Raw genomic sequence first — 19,716 nt, 5'->3', positions numbered from 1 at the left:
GGCTTTCTGAGCATAAAATCAGTTGTAGCAGCAACCCTCACACACATTGTAATAGTGTGTGACGAAAGACACAAACTTCATTTTATCTGTTATCTGCATTGCATGTTAACACCGCAGCACTGCTGTGATTGCTACGGAAGACTTACTTCCAACACTATTACAGACATAAAAATGAAAATTCAGGGATCAAAAGGTCTCAGCAATAAAACATTCGCACAGCCTGATGCTCACCACCTAGGAGGTGGATCTGTGGAATGGGGAACACAAGTAAGGGTGAAAAAATCTGTTCCTAAGCTGTTTGCTGATAACTTCTACTTTTAAGTACAGTTGACAAATAACGTGAAATAATGCATTCAGGGCCATTTGTAAATCTTTTTATTACAGAAAGACAATTATGAAATTAATTTTCATCCAGATGAAGATGTAGTTAAGTTTAGAAAAACACAAAGACAATTTTCTGTGATGTATAAACTGGTGAAATTGCAACGCTGAAACTATATATAGATGTAATAACACTTATGAACAATACTTGCAAAAATGTAGAGAAATGCACAGGAAATTCAAAGGTGAACACATGAAAACACATTCTTTAAAAGAGAACAGTAAAACAATCATCAATTAAGAAACTCTTCTAAAATAGTAATCTTATTTTGCAGGAGCACTCCTTTCTCTTGGTCCACTAATGCTAATCTTCTGGAAAAGAAGAACTGCATCAACAACACAGAGAACAAGCAATATAAAACCAAGCACCTGCAAAAATAACAATGATAACATTAGTTTTCTCTTAGAACCTCTATCTTTTGCTATAGTGACTCATCTGCTGTTCCTCAAAGAAGCAGTAATTGCATCTCCCCAAGGTGCTTCTGGCCTTCTAAATCTGTGTGTGATTTGAGACAGCTGATAAATTAGGTATTTAAATCCCATCAACCTTTCATAGAGCAGTCTACACCATGTCTTTGTCTGATGTTTGTCTCAAGAGCTAGAAATGTTCTCCTTGAAAGTGACGCTAATGATGCTGCATTAAGCAAGACAATGCTTTTATCCAAAAAGAAAGTAATTCTGTGTCTTCAACAACTGTCTAACTTCTGGCCCAGAGCAAAGTCAGCATTTGTAGAAACAAGCCTAGAAGGAAAGTGATAGTGCTTCTCTTGTCAGAAACGCTGAACTGGAAACATTTGAAATCGAAGAAAATGTACATCAATGTTTAAAAATACGACTTTGGGCAGGCATCTGGAAAAGTGTGTTTGCAGAATGACTGCGCAGTTAACCTTCTCAGCCCTTGCCTTTCAGTCTGATTCCACACTTTCCTTTAATTCAAGCATGTTTTAAAATTGAATTGTCTGATCAGCAGGAGTAATGCTAAGGCAAGCTTTTTCTGGAAAGCATAGTTCAAGACAGTTTGTGCCCAAGGAATACAAGCCTAAGGGCAATTTTCTTTCTCCCAGTATTGAGGACGTCATGTGTTCTGCCCAAACTTGTTTTTCAAACTAGCTGATTGGAACATCTTCTGCTTTCAACTTAACTTTAATTCATGTTCATCTTGTAGCTGAGAATATATATTATATTCTACCATAGTTTGTCAATTTATCATGAAATCTTTTTGCTTAGGTTGTCAGTTATCAGCACCAATGTGGGCAACAGCTTTGCATCCCTCTGACTCTTAGGCTGATTTTGAAAAACTCAGGTGACAAGTTCTGTTCATTATTATTTTATTTTTGGTTGTTCGTCACATTCTACGTTGACTTGTATTTCAGGAAACTGACTGAAGTATATTCAAAACTGATTTTCCCCCCTCACTGCTTGTTACTGCTCTTTTTTTTTTTTAGCTTTCCTTCAAATTAATAATACCAGTTTCTTAAGATAGTACACTGGTTTGATCATAAGTACAAAAAAGTCTTCATAGTATGAAAAGACCTTTTCAAGTGCCATAATTTCTCAGGTTGTCAGAAAAAATAATATACACTTCACAAGGGAAGTACCAGCGTATCTGATAAAAAGTTTCAACCCTTTTTAGTAAGATAGCAGGCATTTCTTCTTAAATCCTGTAACCACACTGGATAGTCCAAGAACAACTATAGATTCTCCCACCTAGAATTTCTAACTGTTGAAGTAAATGCACATTACTCTAATTAGTTAACTGTTTTCAGCATTAGTACTACTTCTACACAGTAGTTCCTAAATCCAGTAAAGTCTTTAAATTACTTGATTTGGGGATTAAGTGAGATAAGTTAATGTGAATTCACGTCTGTTTGTGACTGGTTTTCCATAAGAGAGTTATTTTCATGGCCTTATCAAAATGTAAGGATACCAAATCATGTTGATTTTAAGAATCAAAATTCATTAATATTTTCCTACTTACTCCTCCAGCCAGTGTCACTTTGTTGGTCTTGATTATTACTGCAAACAGGCACACAATTAGGAGGAATACAGCTGCTATCACTGAGTTGAAAATATCCTGAAAAAGGCAGTGGAAGCAAAATATTGTGAAATACACACCTGAAGAAGAACGTGAATAGCTCCCAGTATGGTACAAGTAGTAAAAAGTTGCCATTTACTGTGACAATAGTATTAAACCCGTGTAAGATCAATAGTGACACCCAGTGGCGTGATGTTAAAAGAGCACTCATGACAAAACATCCTCATTTTACCTGTCTTCACTTCTTGTTTTTTTGGCAGTCGAATTTATGCAAATTCTGTTGCAAGTCTAGTTGACAGACTAAAACAGTAAGCAAATTAAAAAATAATAATAAAAAAAGATGTAAGAGGAGAACTCGTTAACATTTAAGGAAAGCATGTATTTAATTTGTCATGTGAAGGATGAAAGGTACAGTATTATAAAGTTAAGCAAATGATACTCACGACAGGAGGAACTGTTAAAAAAAACAACACACCCCTACATTAACTGATATAAACCAGCTCTTTAGAAGTCTGTGCAAAAGAACACAACAGTTGCTGTTGGGCAAAACTGACTCAACAATGAAATACTATTCTCGCTTTAACTTCATAGAAACAAGGACCGAATTAACCCTGCAAGTGAACTCTCCGAGCAGTCTTCCATTCAAGATTACAACACACATAAAATAGGCTTCACCTCGAACGCGAGCCGATACTTACAGCCAAAGGCCAGAATAGCCAGGTCATCCTTTTGTCTAGTTTTAGCAAATACAGTAGAAAGAACAACAACGTGATGATAACTTCCATGATCGCAAGCGCTGTGTATGCTTCATGGGCTCTCGAGGCAACGAAGCAGACGAACGCTACGAAGGCCACCAGCTGCGAGAAGAGAAGGGATGAGAGGAGAGGCCGACCCCTGAGCAGCCCCGCAGCGAGCTCTCCCCGCAGGGCTCCTCAGGTACTGGGGCCGCCTGAGGGGACGGAGCCCGCCCGCCGCCCCTGCCCCTACCATACGGCCGAGCTTCAGGGCGCCCCGCGGGGAGCGGGCGAAGCCGGCATCCACCGCCGCCATGGCGCAGGGGCCCCGCCGGGCGTTGCCGTGCTGCGATCCGGCGGGCGGGGACTCCAACGGCCCCGCTCCGCCCCGAACCGCCCCGCTCCGCCCCGCTGGCCGGCCGGAAGCGGTGGCGGCGGGGGTCGCGGCGCGGCGGCGGGGATGGGCGATGTGGCGGCTGAGTGCGGCCTGGGCGCTGCGCGGGGCCCAGGGGCGGCGCGGCCTCAGGAGCGGCCCGGCGGGCGCGGCCTGTGCCGGCAGGGCGGCGACAGCGACTGCGACGAGCTCCTCGGCGGGAGGCCTGGCGCTGCGCGGCCGGCCCGGCCCCCGCTGCAGTGGCGACTGTAAATCGGGGGGGGGGGGGGGCGAGAGGGGGAAGTGGGAAGCGTTTCTCAGTTTTATTTATTTTTTAGTTTTTAATTCCGTGTCACCGGTTATGTTGGTAAAAGCAGCTGCCAGGTCCCTTAACGGGCAGCAGCGAGCTTCTCAGCCCGTCTGTGTGCCCAGAGGGCCCGTTCCTTCCATTTTATGTGCCTTTGTGGCCCCTGCCTGGCCTTCACCCAGCGCCTCGGCGTTCCCTGGTGCTGGCTGTTTTCTGTTGTTGTTGTTTGTTTGTGTGCATTGGTTAAGGGCTAGTAATGTCGGTGCTGCTTTCAGAGATTTTTATCGTGTTGGAAGCATCCGAAAATCTTCAATCTTATCAAGCCCGTGAAGGTCTGGTGCCTCGCACTGTGACCCCACAGCAAATATGAACTATCTGAGGAGCCCAGTGTAGGCAGAAGTGTGCTGAAGGGGTGCAGGCGCTCACTGTTTGACTCCAGTGTTCAAGTCAATGGAGAACTTAAGATAAAACCGTGTCAGTGTACTCTACAGCCTGTCTGTTACATGGTTACATGATTACCCAAAGCCTTAAAGATTTGTAGTTTTGCAAGTGTTCACCTGAGCCAGCAGAGAACCCAAAAACTTAGTGGAAGAGCTCACAGTGAGAGGCTGAGTATAAATATAAATTATGAAGATCTTGGTTGTAACTCTTGTCTTTTTTTTTCCCTATTTTAGATAAACATCTCATAAAAGGAGATGATAAGAAGACTGTTGTAAGTATCTGCATTTTTTTTTTTTGGAAAAAGAATGTAAAATGTTTAACATTTTTTGTAAGTGTACATGTATTGACAACTATTAAATGTGTCTGTTCGTTGGCCAGTCTCCAGATGGTGGATCCATTACTCTGTCTGTTATCTGTATAGATAAATGTGAAGACCTAATGCAGGTTTACATCTGTGAAGATAACAGAAACAGTAAACCTAAAATGCAGGTTTACATTTATCTCTATCTGTTAGTTGCAGTACAGTTGTGAAGGATTTGTGCAAGTGCAGGGAATTGCTGAAGGGACGAGTTGCAGTTTGAAGTTGGGTGTTCGGTGCTTGGCATAGCAGTTGCTCTGTACAAATCTGTGAGCTTTTTTCTTGTTTTAGTTTTGTAAATTTCAGTGCCCAAATTTTAATTGTGTAGGTTTCTAAAAGTACTAATCAATTTTTAAGAAATCTATTTAATGGATACTGAAATTATTACTTCACTTGGCATTTATTTTAAGTTGAAAGTGAAGTTTAAGCCTCTGAGGTTGAGGTGTGGCAGGTGGTGCAGTGGGAATGTGGAAGGAGCAGCAGCGGGTGACCCCCTGAAGCTCTTAGGGCCGTGGGGAGGAGATGGGAAGTGGCTGCATGCGCAGGGCAGGGGAAAGTGGGAACACAGGCAGGCAGCTGGCTACGCGGGGCGGGGGTCAAAGAGTAAGCTGCCCCCTGCATTGTAAAGGAACTGCTGGCATATGTACTTTGGGGAGAGGAAAAAGTGGTGGTCTCTGGGGAGCCACAAAACCCAAACTGATCCCTAATGTAGTTCTATAAAATAATCTATTGATTTTATAAGGCAATAGCATACTTTGTGTGGAAAAAGTAAGTTTTTACATATGGCATTTACTTCTTTGCAATAACACAATTTTTAAAGGTGGTGCTATTTTTCATCAGATATGTATCGAGGGGAACATTGCAAGTGGAAAAACAACATGTCTGGATTATTTTGCACAGACTACTAATATTGAGGTACTGGATTTGCATTTCTTTATCTTTATTTACATCACGAAGCGTTTGCATGTCTTGACAAAATTGACAGTTAACTTAGAACTGTTGTTCCTTCTTAGGCTACTGAGAAAGGAGCAGCATGTTGTGAGCCAGTGTACTTACTACTGCAAGTATTTAGGTATTTATAGTCAAGTTGTGGAAGAGACTTTTAGATCACGTGTAATATAGCACTTGATGCTAAAATATCAATAAAACATGTAGATTAGAGTTTGTACCTCTGTAAATTGACAGCAGCCCACATGGGTTGGGCATGTTTGGGCATGTTTGCTTATATGCTATTTCATGTAATTAAAAAAAATATCTTACATTTGTTTTGTAAAAAGCAAAGACGTATAAGTAATGATGTACAAATATCGATGTCATGTAACAGATTCCAGTAAATAGATAAAATAATACATTTGTTATAACTGTTCCTGGGAATTGCTTAGACCAATATTGAATTTGATTTCATATTGCTTAGAACAGGATTAAGGGAAGGCTGGGCTTACTGTCTTTTAAACAAAATTTGAGATCAAACCTCAGTAAACAGTTGCTTTTGTGTATGTCAGATGTTCATACTTTTTCCAGAGGACCTGGGAATACATTTGGTAAAAGGATTCCACATAGCAATGCTTGGTTTCCAGATGTTATTTGGTAATGATTCTATGGAATAAATAACTATTAATCAAAAAGATAGCAAACATTAATTTGCCTGTAGTGCAACATTTTATAATAACCCAGTTAATTTCCCAGGTTATCAGATTTTCTGGTTCTACATTACTCCAGCAGTTTTAGACCTTCTGTGAACCATATGAGTCTCTTGTGATTTTACCTGCTCTAGTTAGAAGCTTTTCCTGATTATTTTTAAACATTATAGAAGTTTTGAATGCATTTTGACTTTTAGGTCACAATAATAAACCTGAAACTAATACAATGGCGTTCTCATCTTCTATTCCTTTGGTAAGAAGCGTTATTCTCTGGGAAATCAATTTATGAAGGAATGAACAGGTTGTTGAAATGTGGTTGGTACTCAGCTAGCCATTCTTTCCCCTACATCATATTGATAAATGACTTGAAAAGTGAAATTATATCTGGGCCTGTAATCAATCCGGTGTATTGATAAGTGACTTGAAAAGTGAAATTATATCTGGGCCTGTAATCAATCCGGTGTATTGATAAGTGACTTGAAAAGTGAAATTGTATCTGAGCCTGTAATCAATCCAGTGTTAAATTTTGAAAATTTAAAAATAATAAAAAGATCACGATAAGAAATTATATTTGTCTTTTTTTTTTTTTTAAACAGTGTTCATTGTTATATTTTGTGTTTCAGGATTCAGTGCTCTTTATTAAAGAGGGATGAACTTTTCAGTACATGTCCTGAATACTCTGACTTACCAAGCGAGTATTCATTAAAAGTAGTTGTAGACTTGAAGGGTCAAGTAAGTATTTCAAATCTAAAGTATGTTTAACACGTTTTTGTTTTTTTTAATAAGGTCTTGACAGAACCAGTGAATAAATGGAGGAATGTTCGTGGTCATAATATCCTGGTAAGTGATAGAAACAGATTGCACAATTACAATAACTATTCTTTTTGAGAAAACACAAATGAGGACTTCTTACCAGTCAGTAAAACTGTTATGAAGGGTGTGGTTGTAATTTCATACAGCAAAAAATAAAGATCTATGATGCAAAAATCACTTTTACTGTGATTAAGACATGCATATAGTAGACATGTTGAATGTTAAGTGTTGTTTCAGCAGGGATCGTAAATTTTTATCTTTGTGTAGCTGAGTGATGAGGGGCAGCGTACTCACAGAGTGCCTGCTTTCAAAACACTGTTACTCTGCCAAGGAAGTGTGACTTGGCTATATAAAAAGGGGTTGTAGGTAGAGGTCCAGACATAATATTGGATTATACACTTTTTTTTACTGGGTACAAGCTGAAGAATTTCACAGAAAGCCCCTACTGTGACAGTTGTATTTAAACCGACTTACATGTATTTCAAAGAAGGGAAGAATGTCTTTGCTATTAATCTGCATCTGAAAATGAGAGGTGTATTTCATCAGTTAATATTGTTAGACTGATAAAGATAGAAAATTTAGTCCTGGGAGTCGAGAGTTTCTGCTCTCTTTAGGGTGGTTACCACTTGTAACCATTCCCTGTGGGTAAGTCACTTGGTCACGTCTGTGCCCTGAGACAGGGATCTAAGGGCTCTGACTATATCCACAGATATACTTTTGCTGGAATGGTTGAAGTGGTTTGTGATGTCAGCCTTCCTTGCTTGTATGATCACCTCCGTTGCAAAAATCTCATTCCTGACCGAGATCAGTGCTCAAGCTCATCTGGAATTTGCTGTCAACACAGCATTGTGGATACACCCTAAGCCACATGTGCTTAAACATGTATTTGTTACCGTTACTGCTAGCGTAGGTCCTGTGGAGAAGTTGATTCCCCTCTGAGGATCTGCTGATGCTGTGCTTTATTGTTACTAGTAAAAGGGTGAGGCATGCTTGGTTGTGTCACATCTCATGCCAGCAATTTGTGTACTTCAAATTAGTTTTTCATTCTGATCATGAACAGAGAGAAAAGGAGGTCAGATATACGGACTGAAGCCATGCTACTTCAGTGAATACACTGAATGATCCTTTATTTCAAGTCAGATCTTTTAACTGCATTGCAGGAGGGACTGATGCTTGTAAATGTTGGGGAGAATTGAAGCAGTGAGAAGGAAAATTTGAGAAATCTCAGAAAGCAATCTGAGAAATGCTTTGAGGGTCCCTTGGGGGAAAAAAAAGTTGTAAGGTTCTGTATTAAAAGACATTTTCTGAGGCCTGAGATGTGCTTATTGGAACCATATATGTGTTTCTGGATGGACTGGGTATTGCGAGAGTCTGTCACTGCACAAAAATACAGTAGCAGATGCGTTTTTATTTAGTAAATGTATTGCTGTAGTGCATAATTTTGAAATACACAACTTCGATTTTTTGTTGTTCAACCTTAGCAACAATAACAAACAAAAAACACAAAACAAAACAAAAAAACCACTTCTGTCTTGCTTCTGTCTCTAACCCCAGGGCTTAATGTACCAAGATGCATCCAGATGGGGGATAACATTACAGTCTTACATACAGCTTACAATGTTGGAGCAGCATGTTAGACCAATGGTAAGTATGTTATTCTTTTAACTTAAAGAACTTAACTTATGAAAGAGTTGGTAAGATGTGGTTATGAGTAATAAATATTTCTTTTAATCTTGTATCTGAAAATTAGGATTCTCTGTGTATTCTTTGTTCCTGCAGCGCGTATGCATTTTTGATGCAAAGATAATGTTGTTATGCTCTACACATGCTCCAGAAGGGTGAAACACCTGCTTCATATCTGCTCAGATCCTTTGCTTCCCAAAAGTAATACTGCTTCTTTTGTATCACCCTTTGTGAGCTAGACTTGCAACAGCAGCTTCATCACACGCTGATGACTTGTCTGTATTGATCTCTATATAAACACAGCTATTTCAAACCTTTGGCATGTTTTAATTAATAATAAAGATGTTCCATTGCTGTCTAGCACAAATTTAGCTGTTGTTTCTCATGTTTATCCAAAATACTTCCACGCAGATTTTATCTGTTGCTTCACTTCAGATGGTTTATGCCCTTTTTTTCTATCTTCTTTTTCTCTAAGTATTTCATACCAGTGCTTTTCTGTTTTTCCAGAATGATAAAAATCTCATTCTGTTGTAGAAAAAGATCATAAAAAAATTCCTAAGGATTCCCAGGATTTTAGTCTGTACTTTGCTGCCACTTGAACCTCGTTGAAACCACTGATGATTCCATGGTGATTAACATGCAGAATACCTGATTGGAAAGAGCACTTCCAGGATTGCATTGCTCTGCAGGAATCAGAATGTGTCAGAGAATCTGTCTTCTCCAAAATGGAGCACTGTTTGAACACATGCAAGAAGTGGCTAAGGCAACCGTTGTCAGTGATTTTTTTGGCATCTGGAGGGGTAGAAGAACACTTGCTTTCTTGCTACAGTTTTTCTGATGTAAGGTCTGTGCTATTGAGACAGTAACAAACTTCAAGATGGCAGCAATTCAGGTAGCAATAGTTTTTGTTGCTCTGTAAGTCCTAAGTGTATTGCTGCTTATTTTGTACTTCAGCTGCTGTGTTGAATACTTCTGTAGCTACCTTGAAACTTGCGTATGAATAAAATTTAATTACACAGGTGTTTTAACAATGTAGTGACCACAAATATTTTTTACACTTGTTTTTTGTGTTCCCCTTCCCCAGTGATTTTTCTTATTATAGGATCTAGAAGAGCTGAAAATGTTTTGTATTTCAGAATGTACAGGACATTATGTGCAATAAGAACTTGAAAAGACACAAATAGCTGATAAAATGTAAACTAGTTGGTGACTGTCAAGTTTTATTTTGTAGGTTTCCCCGGTAAGAATGATGGAGAGGTCAATTCATAGTGCAAAATACATTTTTGTAGAAAATTTATATCGAAGGTACAGTATATTATTTTCTACTTTTATTTTCTGTGTTTAAGTAAATAAAAGCATCCAATGATTTCTTTGGTTATTTGCATCTAAGTAGTCTGTGCTTTTGTACCACTCTTTGTTGGAGTGGCTGTGTGCTTTGTACAGGGCCTGCTGTCCACTGGTAGAGTAAAATCTAGAGGATGTGGGACAGGTGTCAGCATTCTTCACAAGTGCTCTCGTCTTTAGAACATCGTAGCATTTACAAAACCGTTAATTGAAGTTATCTGCTCTCCAGCTGAATATACAAGTCTTGCTTAAATGAAAGCAAACAAATACTGAATAGCTCAAAAAACATGGGGCTATAAAGAATAATACTATAGGAGGGAGAGAACTAGACAGTATTATCAGACCTAGCATCCAGGACTGTCACATCCTGCAAGTAGGAACTCAAGCAATAAGCATTCTAGCCCTCACATGGTATGGCTCAGAATCAGGGTTCACAGGATCAATACAGACTCAAAACCCTTTGGTCGGTGAGTGAGTAAAGAAAGAATGAGAACTGTTTGTCTGTAAATGGCATTTTCTGAATTGGGGTCTTCCTCCAAGCCCCCCAAAATGTGCTTAGGGCAGTCATAGAGCAGCTGGGTCTAACCCTTTTTTTTTGTTGTTGTTGTTCTGGGGCATAATACTGTGGTCCAGGACAGAAGAAACATTTATTACGTGGCCTGTGTATAACTCATCCACTCTGTACTAACTAAATAGTGCAGCAATCAGCACAGGTATTTTTTATAATGCTGATTGTGTACTGAAAATACGTAATGTTGTTTTAATATTTTTTTCAGTAGTCTTATGGGACAAAATCAGTTTCTCACCCCTGTGTGCAGGGAGGATGGTGGCACGCCACAAGATGGCACCCACGCTACGTAAGCTTCTAGTCATTTACTGAACTAGTTTGAAACTTTACTGAGAGACAGTAAGATGCGAGGCAAACAGAAACAGGAAGAGACATTATTTATCCCAGTCTGTATACAGTGGAAATGTAACTGGAATGCCATTCTTTTTTTTAATTAGCAACATTTTTTTCATGGTAGACAAACTGCTTTTGTCCCAAGAGAAACTTGGCTGCTGTGAGGCAAAGTCTGCATATGTCAGCTTTGTGTTAATTTTGTAATAAAATTTTTAATGGTATCTAAGACGTTTTGTTGCTTCAGCACTTTTTAATGTTGGACAGAAGGTACTTGTGTTTTGTTACAGTGAACTAGAAGCCAGTTGATGGTACCAATAGCAAACCAAAATACAATATGAGTGCGTGTAAAAGGATTAGAAATAAATCAAGGAAAAACTGATACTATGTGAAAATAGGCATCGATTCACATTTAAGAAAAAAAAAAAAAAAAAAGTAAATTCATTCCCCCTCATACCCTGTCTCCAGTGGTGGCCGCAAATACTTGAAAAGAGTGTATTTGGTGACCTATGGAGAATTTATTTTTCCATGAACCTGTCCAGCCCTAGCCTTACTAGCCATAGTTCTGTAAAGATCATCCAGACTTGTCTAAAAAACTAATACTTCAGTGTACAATAAGTAAAACTGCTTATAAGAGAAGATGCTAACGGGTGTATGGATATAGTAGTAACCATAACTGAAGCAGAAATGAAGTCTGTTTCAGAGTTCTGGAAGCATGTAAAATCTCTCGCTCAGTAGAAAGTTTTTTAACTTAGAGGTGGTATCCCTGTGATATAAAGCAATTGTAGAGCCCGTATTAGGGGCTAGTGAAGGTCTTCTTAGTAACTACAGGTTTGTGCTTGGTACTGAGTGCAGTTTCTGAACAAATTAGGAAAGAGAACAATTAAAGCAGTAGATAAAAATGTAAAGTCAGTGACCAAAGATGCATTATGTTAGTCTAATCTAGTAATTGTGAATTGTGACAATCAGTCTGAAGTTAAGTATTTGTCAGGGAGGTTTTTGTAGACTTTCCTGAACAATTTTTCATGGAAGTGCAGGAGCTGATGCTTGTAATGTGGCAGGAAATCCCATTTAAGAGAGACAGTGAGAGGGGAAGTGTCAGGGTGGAAGGAGGTTCTCATGTTGGATCAGTCTTTGGATTGCTGCTTTGGTTCAAAGGGAGAGTATGCTAAATCATTTAGTTGAGCTGACAAAAATTTCAACTGTAAGATGGAAGGTACTAAGTTGAAAAGCAGATACATAAAATATAAATATACCTTTTATCATATATATAATAAATATAACTTCTATAAAGTTATTTTATATATATATATGTGTGTGTGTGTATATATATATATATAAGTTGATTGATTACGAAATAATGCTAGCATTGTGTAGTTCAGAGAAAAGTGTATTTAATTCTTGGAAGTATCTGGCAAAAAGTTTCCAGGAGAGAAGGAAATATTAGTGCTTTTGTACAGAGCTTTTAGGAGGAAACATTACTTTTTACACTTCTTACTGCTCACTCATGATCTGTGAACTAAAACTGAAAACAGGTGTGAAGCTGGGATACTGGAATGATCAAAAGAACTGAAAGCCTGTTTAAAGAGACAAAACCAGTGCCATATTCGTACAGAACAGTTGGGATAATCACTTGTCATCTATTGGCACACCAGCTGCAAACAATAAAAATGGGAAAGAGTGATATTTGAAGAATATAACAACAAAAGAATAATTAGATAGATAAAAGCTGTGGATACATTAGATGCTGAAAAATAAGAAGATAGTGTAATCTCCGTCAGAAGAACAAAGGGAAAATACAAACTTTAGGCTTGGTAAATTTATGTAGAAGGGTAATAGTACCCTGTGGCAGGGAAAAGGCCTTGTAACTTAAAAAGATTACATCCCGTGCTATGTTTCTTGTTCGATTGCTGCATGAGAATTTAAAAAATCATTTTGTAACTCAATAGATTTTGCAAAGGAAAATGTCTTTGTATACTTCCAGATGCTTTTTCTCTCCCCATTAGTGTTCCGAGAAGGAAACTGCTGTCTGTAGGGTAGTGTTGTTAATTATTACATAAGTTAGTAAACATGCAAAAGAAGCTTGCAGAGAACACAAGAGATTGCCCATTGTAGAAATGGAATTATTCCTGTCAGATTAAAGGTCTGCAAAACAAAACTGACCTCACATCTTTAAATTTTACTGAAAATTTTATCCAGAAAAGCCTTCAGGCTCATGCTGCTCAACAGATATTTTCAGGTGTGTGGAAGGCATTTTTCCATTAAATTCAAAATAAAGTCTCAGACTGTATGGTGTAAGCATGCTACAAAGATCAGATTTTTTTTCTGCTTTCTTTTCTGTAAGAGAATGTATTGCTTAGGGTTCTGGTCTTAAAAATGCAGAATTCCTTTTTATTCCTAGTCTATTCAAGTCCTTCTCCTTTAGGTGAATGTTTAGTTTAAGCAAAGGATGACAAGCTGTGGAATATCAGGAGTAGGACCTCTTTGATCCAGTGTCACTCAGTATTTGTGTTTTGGCTTTGCAGGCTTTTTCCCAGAGAGAGAGAAATAGCATAAGATTTACGACGATGATGGAAAGCTTAAATTTTGAGCCATTGCTGAGAGCTTCTCCGGCATGCACAGATTGCATGAGTGTCCAAGTTCTTGTTGTGATTGCATATCTGAGTTTAGCACTGAAAGACATGCTCATGTTAGGTGTAAAACTGTAGAAGATTTTTAAATGTGTGCACGTGAGTATACATCATATGTTGCAGGGTAAGCACTCGCACTTTGTCCCATTTGAATTCATAGGTATTTATAATTTTGCGGTAAACACTTCACTTGGTAGGAGTCAAATGTCAGCAAACTTTTCAAAGATGCAGCAAAACCTGTATCTTTAGGGCCCTTGAGCCCAATACAGAATCTTCATGTGATTATCCAGGGGACTCTGCTGACACAGGGAAGGCAAAGGCATGTTGTCCGCAGGGGAGGTCAATGCAGAACTGATGTGGATATATCCTTTAGGTTAAGAATGGTGTTCATTTTTTTTTTTCCTTCTTATTTCTAATTCCTTTTGAGCTTCCTGTCTTCCAGAGTAAAGCAGCAGAATCAGTGTTTGGCTTACTTATATCAGAAATGTACACTTACTGATACATTAGAGGAATAGCAGAGAATTGGAAGATATTCAGCTGGATGGCAGATAAAAAAAAAGGGAGGTGGTAGGAATACTGGTTTTGCTTTCTTGCATACGTAAGTGGAAATATCTTTCTGGATTATCTTTATTCGGTTTCGCAAGTGATCAACATGTTGCCAGGAGAATGGTTGAGAAATCTGTAGAAGATTTTTATTCAGCAGTATTTAAAATGTTGCAATTGTTTTTAATCATTCAGCTCGAAAGGACAGGAGTCTCTCAATACCTTCTTCTACTTTACTTTATTTCTGTTACAGAGGCATTTAGGGAAGAGAGTGGAGTATGTGTTACTGTAATCAATTTTGAATACAAAATAATCTGAAACTAGTAATATTTGACTATTTAGGAATATGGTAATATGAGAAAGCTCTGATACCTGTAAAAGTGTAGTGTGATCCTTAATATATCATCTGTAGACTACCTTTTACATGAGTTTGAGATTTTATATTCTTACTGAGATAACTTTTTGGGGTAGTTGTCTCCAATATTGTGTGTGTGTTCTGAATACAAAGTTCAAATTAAGCATGCTGAATATTTCAGGACACAAATATTTCTTACAGTAGGAGTTAATTTTATTTATGTGGTGTCATTATTTTTTCACTGCTCTTTATTTTGGTTCCTGTAGTGAAATGTCATTGCTTCTGAGTAAATCAGGACTTTCTGGTGTCATGCAGTTCAGATATATTTGATATTATCCTGATGTAAGAAATATAAGTAATAAATATAATTGACACTCATTTGTTATTATTGTATAAATGTCACTTTATACCTCAACATGGTAATGTTTTTTCTTCTTAGTCACTAAGTAACTATTTCTTAACTGTGGTAGGAAACATTATTAATGCTTTTAACTGTTAATAATAGAAACTTTATGCTAGTCAGTGTTTTTAGAAAGAGAAAAATTTGGACTATTTGTATAGACAGTGCTTTATAAGGCCTTTAATGTTGGTTTTGTTTTCATTTCACATATGCTGGAATAAATTGGGAGTAGTTCTAGTCAGGTTAAAAAACCACCAGTCCATATGAGTTTAAAATTGATCTTTGTGTATTGTTCAATGAATGATGACTTTCATGTTTTTTCAGTGGGAAAATGCCAGAGGTGGATTACGTTGTCCTAAGTGAATGGTTTGACTGGATCCAGAACAACACTGATGTTACAGTTGATTTGATAGGTAAAAATTTGATGGGATCTGGAGGGGCACATTTGTGGTTGGGTTTCTTTACTGTGAGGAGAAAAAATATTTTTTTCTTCATAATCACATTATTCATTATGGTAGTGGCTATGATGTGTATCATAAGACAGTACGAATTCATGGATGTTTCAGGGGTTGATTAACAGTAGTGCCAAAGTGGAGGTTCAGTGGTGGTACCCAAATCAGGATCCTTTCCTTCTTTAATTTGTGAATATTCTTCTTTGCTTTTAAAGCTGATCCTTGAACGTAACTATTATTTACCTATGTATATATGTTATATATATATTATTATATATTATTATATGTTATATAGATATTTTATTGACAGTTTTATATACATTATTACATTTATTGACAGTTTTATATATATTTTATTGACAGTTTACCTGCAGACTTCTCCTGAAGTTTGTTATGAGAGATTAAAGAGAAGATGTAGAGAAGAGGAAAAAATCATTCCTCTGGTAAGGAGTTCCTTCAATATATGTGGTTACAATGAGCTTGAAAAACACATTAATGCCAATATAAGTCCTTAAATCATATCCTGAGTGTATTTCCAAAATTAACTGCAGCTGTCTGGAGGAGTTGGACTTGATGATCCTTGGGGGCCCCTTCCAACTTGGGATATTCTGTTCTGTTCTGTTTCCATTGTGAATTAAAACTTCAGTATTCGATTTTGGTTTACTTTATAAAAATGATCTATCGTGCATGCTGACTTTCCCAAGTGTTACATTTTAGTAATCAGTGTACTATAGCTGAATGTTTTAGTGGAGTATTAATCAACTGTTAATCTTCTCCAAGATGTAAAAAGCTAATTGTTTTTTGTATTATTAAATAGCATAAAGGCACCCTTTTGAAGCACAGATACTCGTGCATGCAGATGCTGAAAATTATGTGGGCACTTATCATCTGCTATTACCAGGAAGTTTATGCTTGAAGAGTGTCTCTGCTTGTGTCTCAAAACAAGCAACTTCTTGAAAGTAGTTAATATCTGGGAACCTGCTTAAAAATAAATCAATAGAATGGTCACTTTGTATGTCACAGGTTACACAATAGCTTTTCACTAAACAGGCTTTCTCCTAAAGAAATCCTAAATGGAAAGAAATGTTGTTATAGGAGACATGCTGTACACTATAAGGGTATCTACTGCTGTGTAGTTCAGTAGAAGTAATTGTCAGTTGAATGTTTATGTGAAGATACATGCAAAAAGCTAGATTTTGGGACAGGTACAATTTTGCCTTGGAGAATAAATCCTTGCTTAGGTGGATGTGAAGAGACATTGTTATGTTGTAGCTCTGCTGAGGGGCAGGAGGGGGAGAAGCCAGTTTGAATGAAAAATGTTAAGTGGTCTCCATGAAAAAAATCTAATAGTTGATGAGAGGCAGAAATGCTTTTAGAGGAAATTAAATCAGTTAGGAGAAATTGAACTGGCAATATGAGGAAAAACATTGACACAGGAAGTGCCTTCAATATGTTTTCTTTGCAGTCTTACCCTTTTTGTCCTTACCTCCGTTTGTTGTATTTTTCTCTGTAAAATCTTGGGCCAGGTTATACCAGTGGGACAGAAGCACGGTTTTTGATCTTACAAGGTGCTGAGAGCCCTGTGCCCTTGCAAGCTCTGTCTCTTTGAGGTTCTTTATGGAATAAAACCATATACTCGGAATTAATTTTTCTCACAATTTTTTTTCTCAGATTTATGTTTTTGTTAGTGGAACTATCTGATGCTCGTTTTCATATGTAGTTGTTAACTTCTTAACAAACATACAAAAATTGCTATATGTGTTTCATCCTTGGGAACGTTTGTTATTTGAATGCCTCTTTTCTAGGAATATTTAGAAGCTATTCATCAGCGCTACGAGGAGTGGCTCATTAAACATACCTTATGTAAAGTTTCCTGCCCAGTGCTAGTGAGTATAGTTTTAGTTACAACCAATTAAGCACATGGATTATTGTACTCTTTAAATATTAAGAGTGGTAATTAGTGGTAAAAATAAATAAAGATGCTTTTTTAATAACCTTTGGAGAAAGAAAACCTTAGAAAAATGTTTACAGCTATCCACAGAGAATAGCATAAGTCTGGTTGTTATCACATAGGTGGAATGTGGGGGGCTGTTCAGTTCTGATTGTTTGTAGGATCAGACACATAGCTTTTCAATGAATGCCAGATTCTGAACAGAGAAATATTTAAACAGATTTCTAGGAGTATTTCAGTCTGGCTTCAGCGGTAGTCTTATTTTGCTCAAAAGCAAATATATATTAAGATGGCATTATTTCTAATGTTCATGTTCTTGTTTTCAAGGTTATTGGAGCTGACCATGACATGCAGAAAATGATAGAAAAGTGCGAAGAACACCGGGACCAAATACTAAATCCATATAATATGCAACACCATTTATAGAAGTCTGTGGTACTTGTATTTTAAAACAAACAAACAATGTATTTATAAAGTCCTGTTTGGGGGCAATTTTGAGTATTTGCAGTACTTCTGAATATAATTGTTTCTACTTTAGCATTACGCTTTGTAGAATGTTGTGGACTTCCCACTGTGAAATGTTCAGAAACAGGTCACAAACAGAATATACTCCAATTCCCTTCCATGTTTTTAGGTTCTCCATCTGCTTTTCTGTCGATGCTGTTCTGTTGAAATACGTCTCTCTCTCTCCCATTTTCCACTTACTGCTGTTTCCTATAAATAACCTAAGTTATTTCTTCTTTTTTTCACCATGACAAAGCTGTTTTTGTAATTTGAAAAAAGTAGTTCCATATAAAAGGTCATGTTTTATTAGAAGAAGGAAATGAGGTGCATCACATTAAAGTAGGTTTGGAAAACAGGTCTGGTCATGTCAAAATAGGGTGTGTGGGTTTCTTACTTTAATCCCACATACACTATTGAATTTCATTGAATTCAGTTTCTTCTGCTTTACATGAAATCACTATATAGCTCTGAGGTAGCTGTGTATTAGCATAGTCGCACTGAATTCAGTGGCAAAAGAATAACAGTTTTTGTGACTATGACTGGAGAATGGCTCTGAGGCCTTCTTTTTTTAGGCCAGGTTTTTAAAACGGCTTACTTCTCTATTTTTCATGAAATCACCTTATTATGGCTTACGTGAGGACTAGTAAAAATACAGTGTGCACAGAACTCTGTTGTTCCTTTCAAATGGTGATATAAATATTAGAATTAATTAATTTTTAACTGCTTTGGATTCTTAAATGATTGTTTTTTTTTTTCCTTTTTAATAAAGAAAAATGCACATAGTTCTTTCAGATTACACCTTGATGGGTTTATTGTGGCTTACAGGTACTTGGACAGTAGAGAAATGGGGGGGGGGGTTAATTCTTATGGTTGTTACTGTAAGCATTAAGTTGCTCTGCATTTGCATGTTACCCTCTTCAGTGTTGTCTTCAAGATAATGCTTTTAATGGAGCAGTTATGGCTGTTTTTACATTGCTTTTTTCTGTTTAATTTGGGGGTGGGAATAATTTCTGAAGTATGGTATATCTTTCATAACAGCTTTGATTGGTTTAATTTGCACAAGCGAGGTTAACAGTACTTTAAAACACACTTGGATTAATGTTGTTGAGCATCTGTCATGGCTTTGTATTGAATGCTTCTAAAAATGGCTAATCTTCAAGACTTTAGTTAGTACTTCCATCACTAATTGCCTAAATGTCTGTAACTTGTTGACAGTAATTTTCAGTTACTTGATGTTTTCATGTTTCACTTGATTGTGAACAATATTTTATTGTATTACTTTTTGAAATCACATCTTTCATTTTGTAGGTTTGTGGCAGCTGTACCTGAAATGACTGCACCTTTTTCCAAATCAGGAAATGCAGTTCATTTCTTCTTGTTATTTCCATTTGGTGGGATTTTTTTCCCCCAAATCAGTACAACTTAATAATGATCAGTGCACTGAGCATTTCTTAGCGAAGTACTAATTAGTATGCTTGTGAACCCAGTTGCTGTTCTGTTGTTCTGTTTTAAAGCTTTAGAATTCTAGCTTAAAAACAAGATTTTGCATGTTAAATAATTATCTTATTGACATTTATTTGTGTAGGGGTAGTGGTCATGCTTGAAACCTTCTGTTAAACTTTCAAAGTTTTTTTTCCTCTATAAGAGACCAAAAGAAATATTTCTCTAGAAATATTTCTGTAAGTTTCACTCATTTGCAATTTGATTATGGCTTGTAGAAGCCAATGGTAAGTATTTGTATGCTAGCTTGGCAGTCCAGAAAAGAGCACTTAATTGTTTTGTAAAGAGAATCCTGTGGTACAGAGAATCTTACTGTCATCTTTCTGCATTTCAAAGCAATTCGGTTTTGAACAGATTTTTATTTTTTATTTTTT

General features: G+C 37.3%; 2 protein-coding genes across 5 annotated transcripts; one reads left to right on the top strand and one right to left on the bottom strand.

The window, feature by feature from the left end:
• Window positions 1–360: 360 nt before the first annotated feature.
• Window positions 361–3,555, bottom strand: LOC121076676 (chemokine-like factor). Its single transcript, XM_040571193.1, has 4 exons — window positions 3,404–3,555; window positions 3,115–3,273; window positions 2,360–2,455; window positions 361–750 (listed from the first exon to the last, which is right to left on the bottom strand). The coding sequence occupies exons 1-4, from the start codon at window positions 3,464–3,466 to the stop codon at window positions 646–648; spliced, it is 423 nt and encodes a 140-aa protein (XP_040427127.1). The 5' UTR covers window positions 3,467–3,555; the 3' UTR covers window positions 361–645.
• A 49-nt stretch (window positions 3,556–3,604) lies between these two features.
• On the top strand, window positions 3,605–18,635 carry TK2 (thymidine kinase 2). 4 transcript variants are annotated; one of them, XM_040571188.1, is made up of 12 exons: window positions 3,665–3,792; window positions 4,505–4,542; window positions 5,470–5,544; window positions 5,643–5,701; window positions 6,467–6,522; window positions 7,056–7,109; window positions 8,637–8,726; window positions 9,997–10,070; window positions 15,260–15,348; window positions 15,751–15,830; window positions 17,193–17,273; window positions 17,666–18,635. In XM_040571188.1, the coding sequence occupies exons 2-12, from the start codon at window positions 4,526–4,528 to the stop codon at window positions 17,762–17,764; spliced, it is 774 nt and encodes a 257-aa protein (XP_040427122.1). In that variant the 5' UTR covers window positions 3,665–3,792; window positions 4,505–4,525; the 3' UTR covers window positions 17,765–18,635. The 4 variants fall into 4 exon arrangements, with proteins under 4 accessions (XP_040427120.1, XP_040427121.1, XP_040427122.1 ...); XM_040571186.1 differs by lacking the exons at window positions 5,643–5,701; window positions 6,467–6,522 and having other exon boundaries at window positions 3,605–3,792; XM_040571187.1 differs by lacking the exons at window positions 5,643–5,701; window positions 6,467–6,522; window positions 17,193–17,273 and having other exon boundaries at window positions 3,607–3,792.
• The last annotated feature ends 1,081 nt before the right edge of the window (window positions 18,636–19,716 follow it).

The sequence above is a fragment of the Cygnus olor genome, chromosome 12, assembly GCF_009769625.2.
Source record: "Cygnus olor isolate bCygOlo1 chromosome 12, bCygOlo1.pri.v2, whole genome shotgun sequence".
Lineage (NCBI taxonomy): Eukaryota > Metazoa > Chordata > Aves > Anseriformes > Anatidae > Cygnus > Cygnus olor.
The sequence above is the reverse complement of the archived record's forward strand: the minus strand, read 5'-3'. Positions and strand labels throughout refer to the sequence as shown.

Bases quoted from the DNA above. Each gene is read 5' to 3' on its own strand.
- TK2 (XM_040571186.1), top strand. From the start codon at position 3,618: ATGTGGCGGCTGAGTGCGGCCTGGGCGCTGCGCGGGGCCCAGGGGCGG. The intron at 10,071-15,259 runs GTACAGTATATT...ATGTTTTTTCAG, and splicing joins GTAGAAAATTTATATCGAAG to TGGGAAAATGCCAGAGGTGG. The intron at 15,831-17,192 runs GTAAGGAGTTCC...CCTCTTTTCTAG, and splicing joins AGGAAAAAATCATTCCTCTG to GAATATTTAGAAGCTATTCA.
- LOC121076676 (XM_040571193.1), bottom strand. From the start codon at position 3,466: ATGGCGGCGGTGGATGCCGGCTTCGCCCGCTCCCCGCGGGGCGCCCTG. The intron at 2,456-3,114 runs GTAAGTATCGGC...TGCCTTTTTCAG, and splicing joins GGCTATTCTGGCCTTTGGCT to GATATTTTCAACTCAGTGAT. The intron at 751-2,359 runs GTAAGTAGGAAA...TTATTTTTGCAG, and splicing joins AAGTGACACTGGCTGGAGGA to GTGCTTGGTTTTATATTGCT.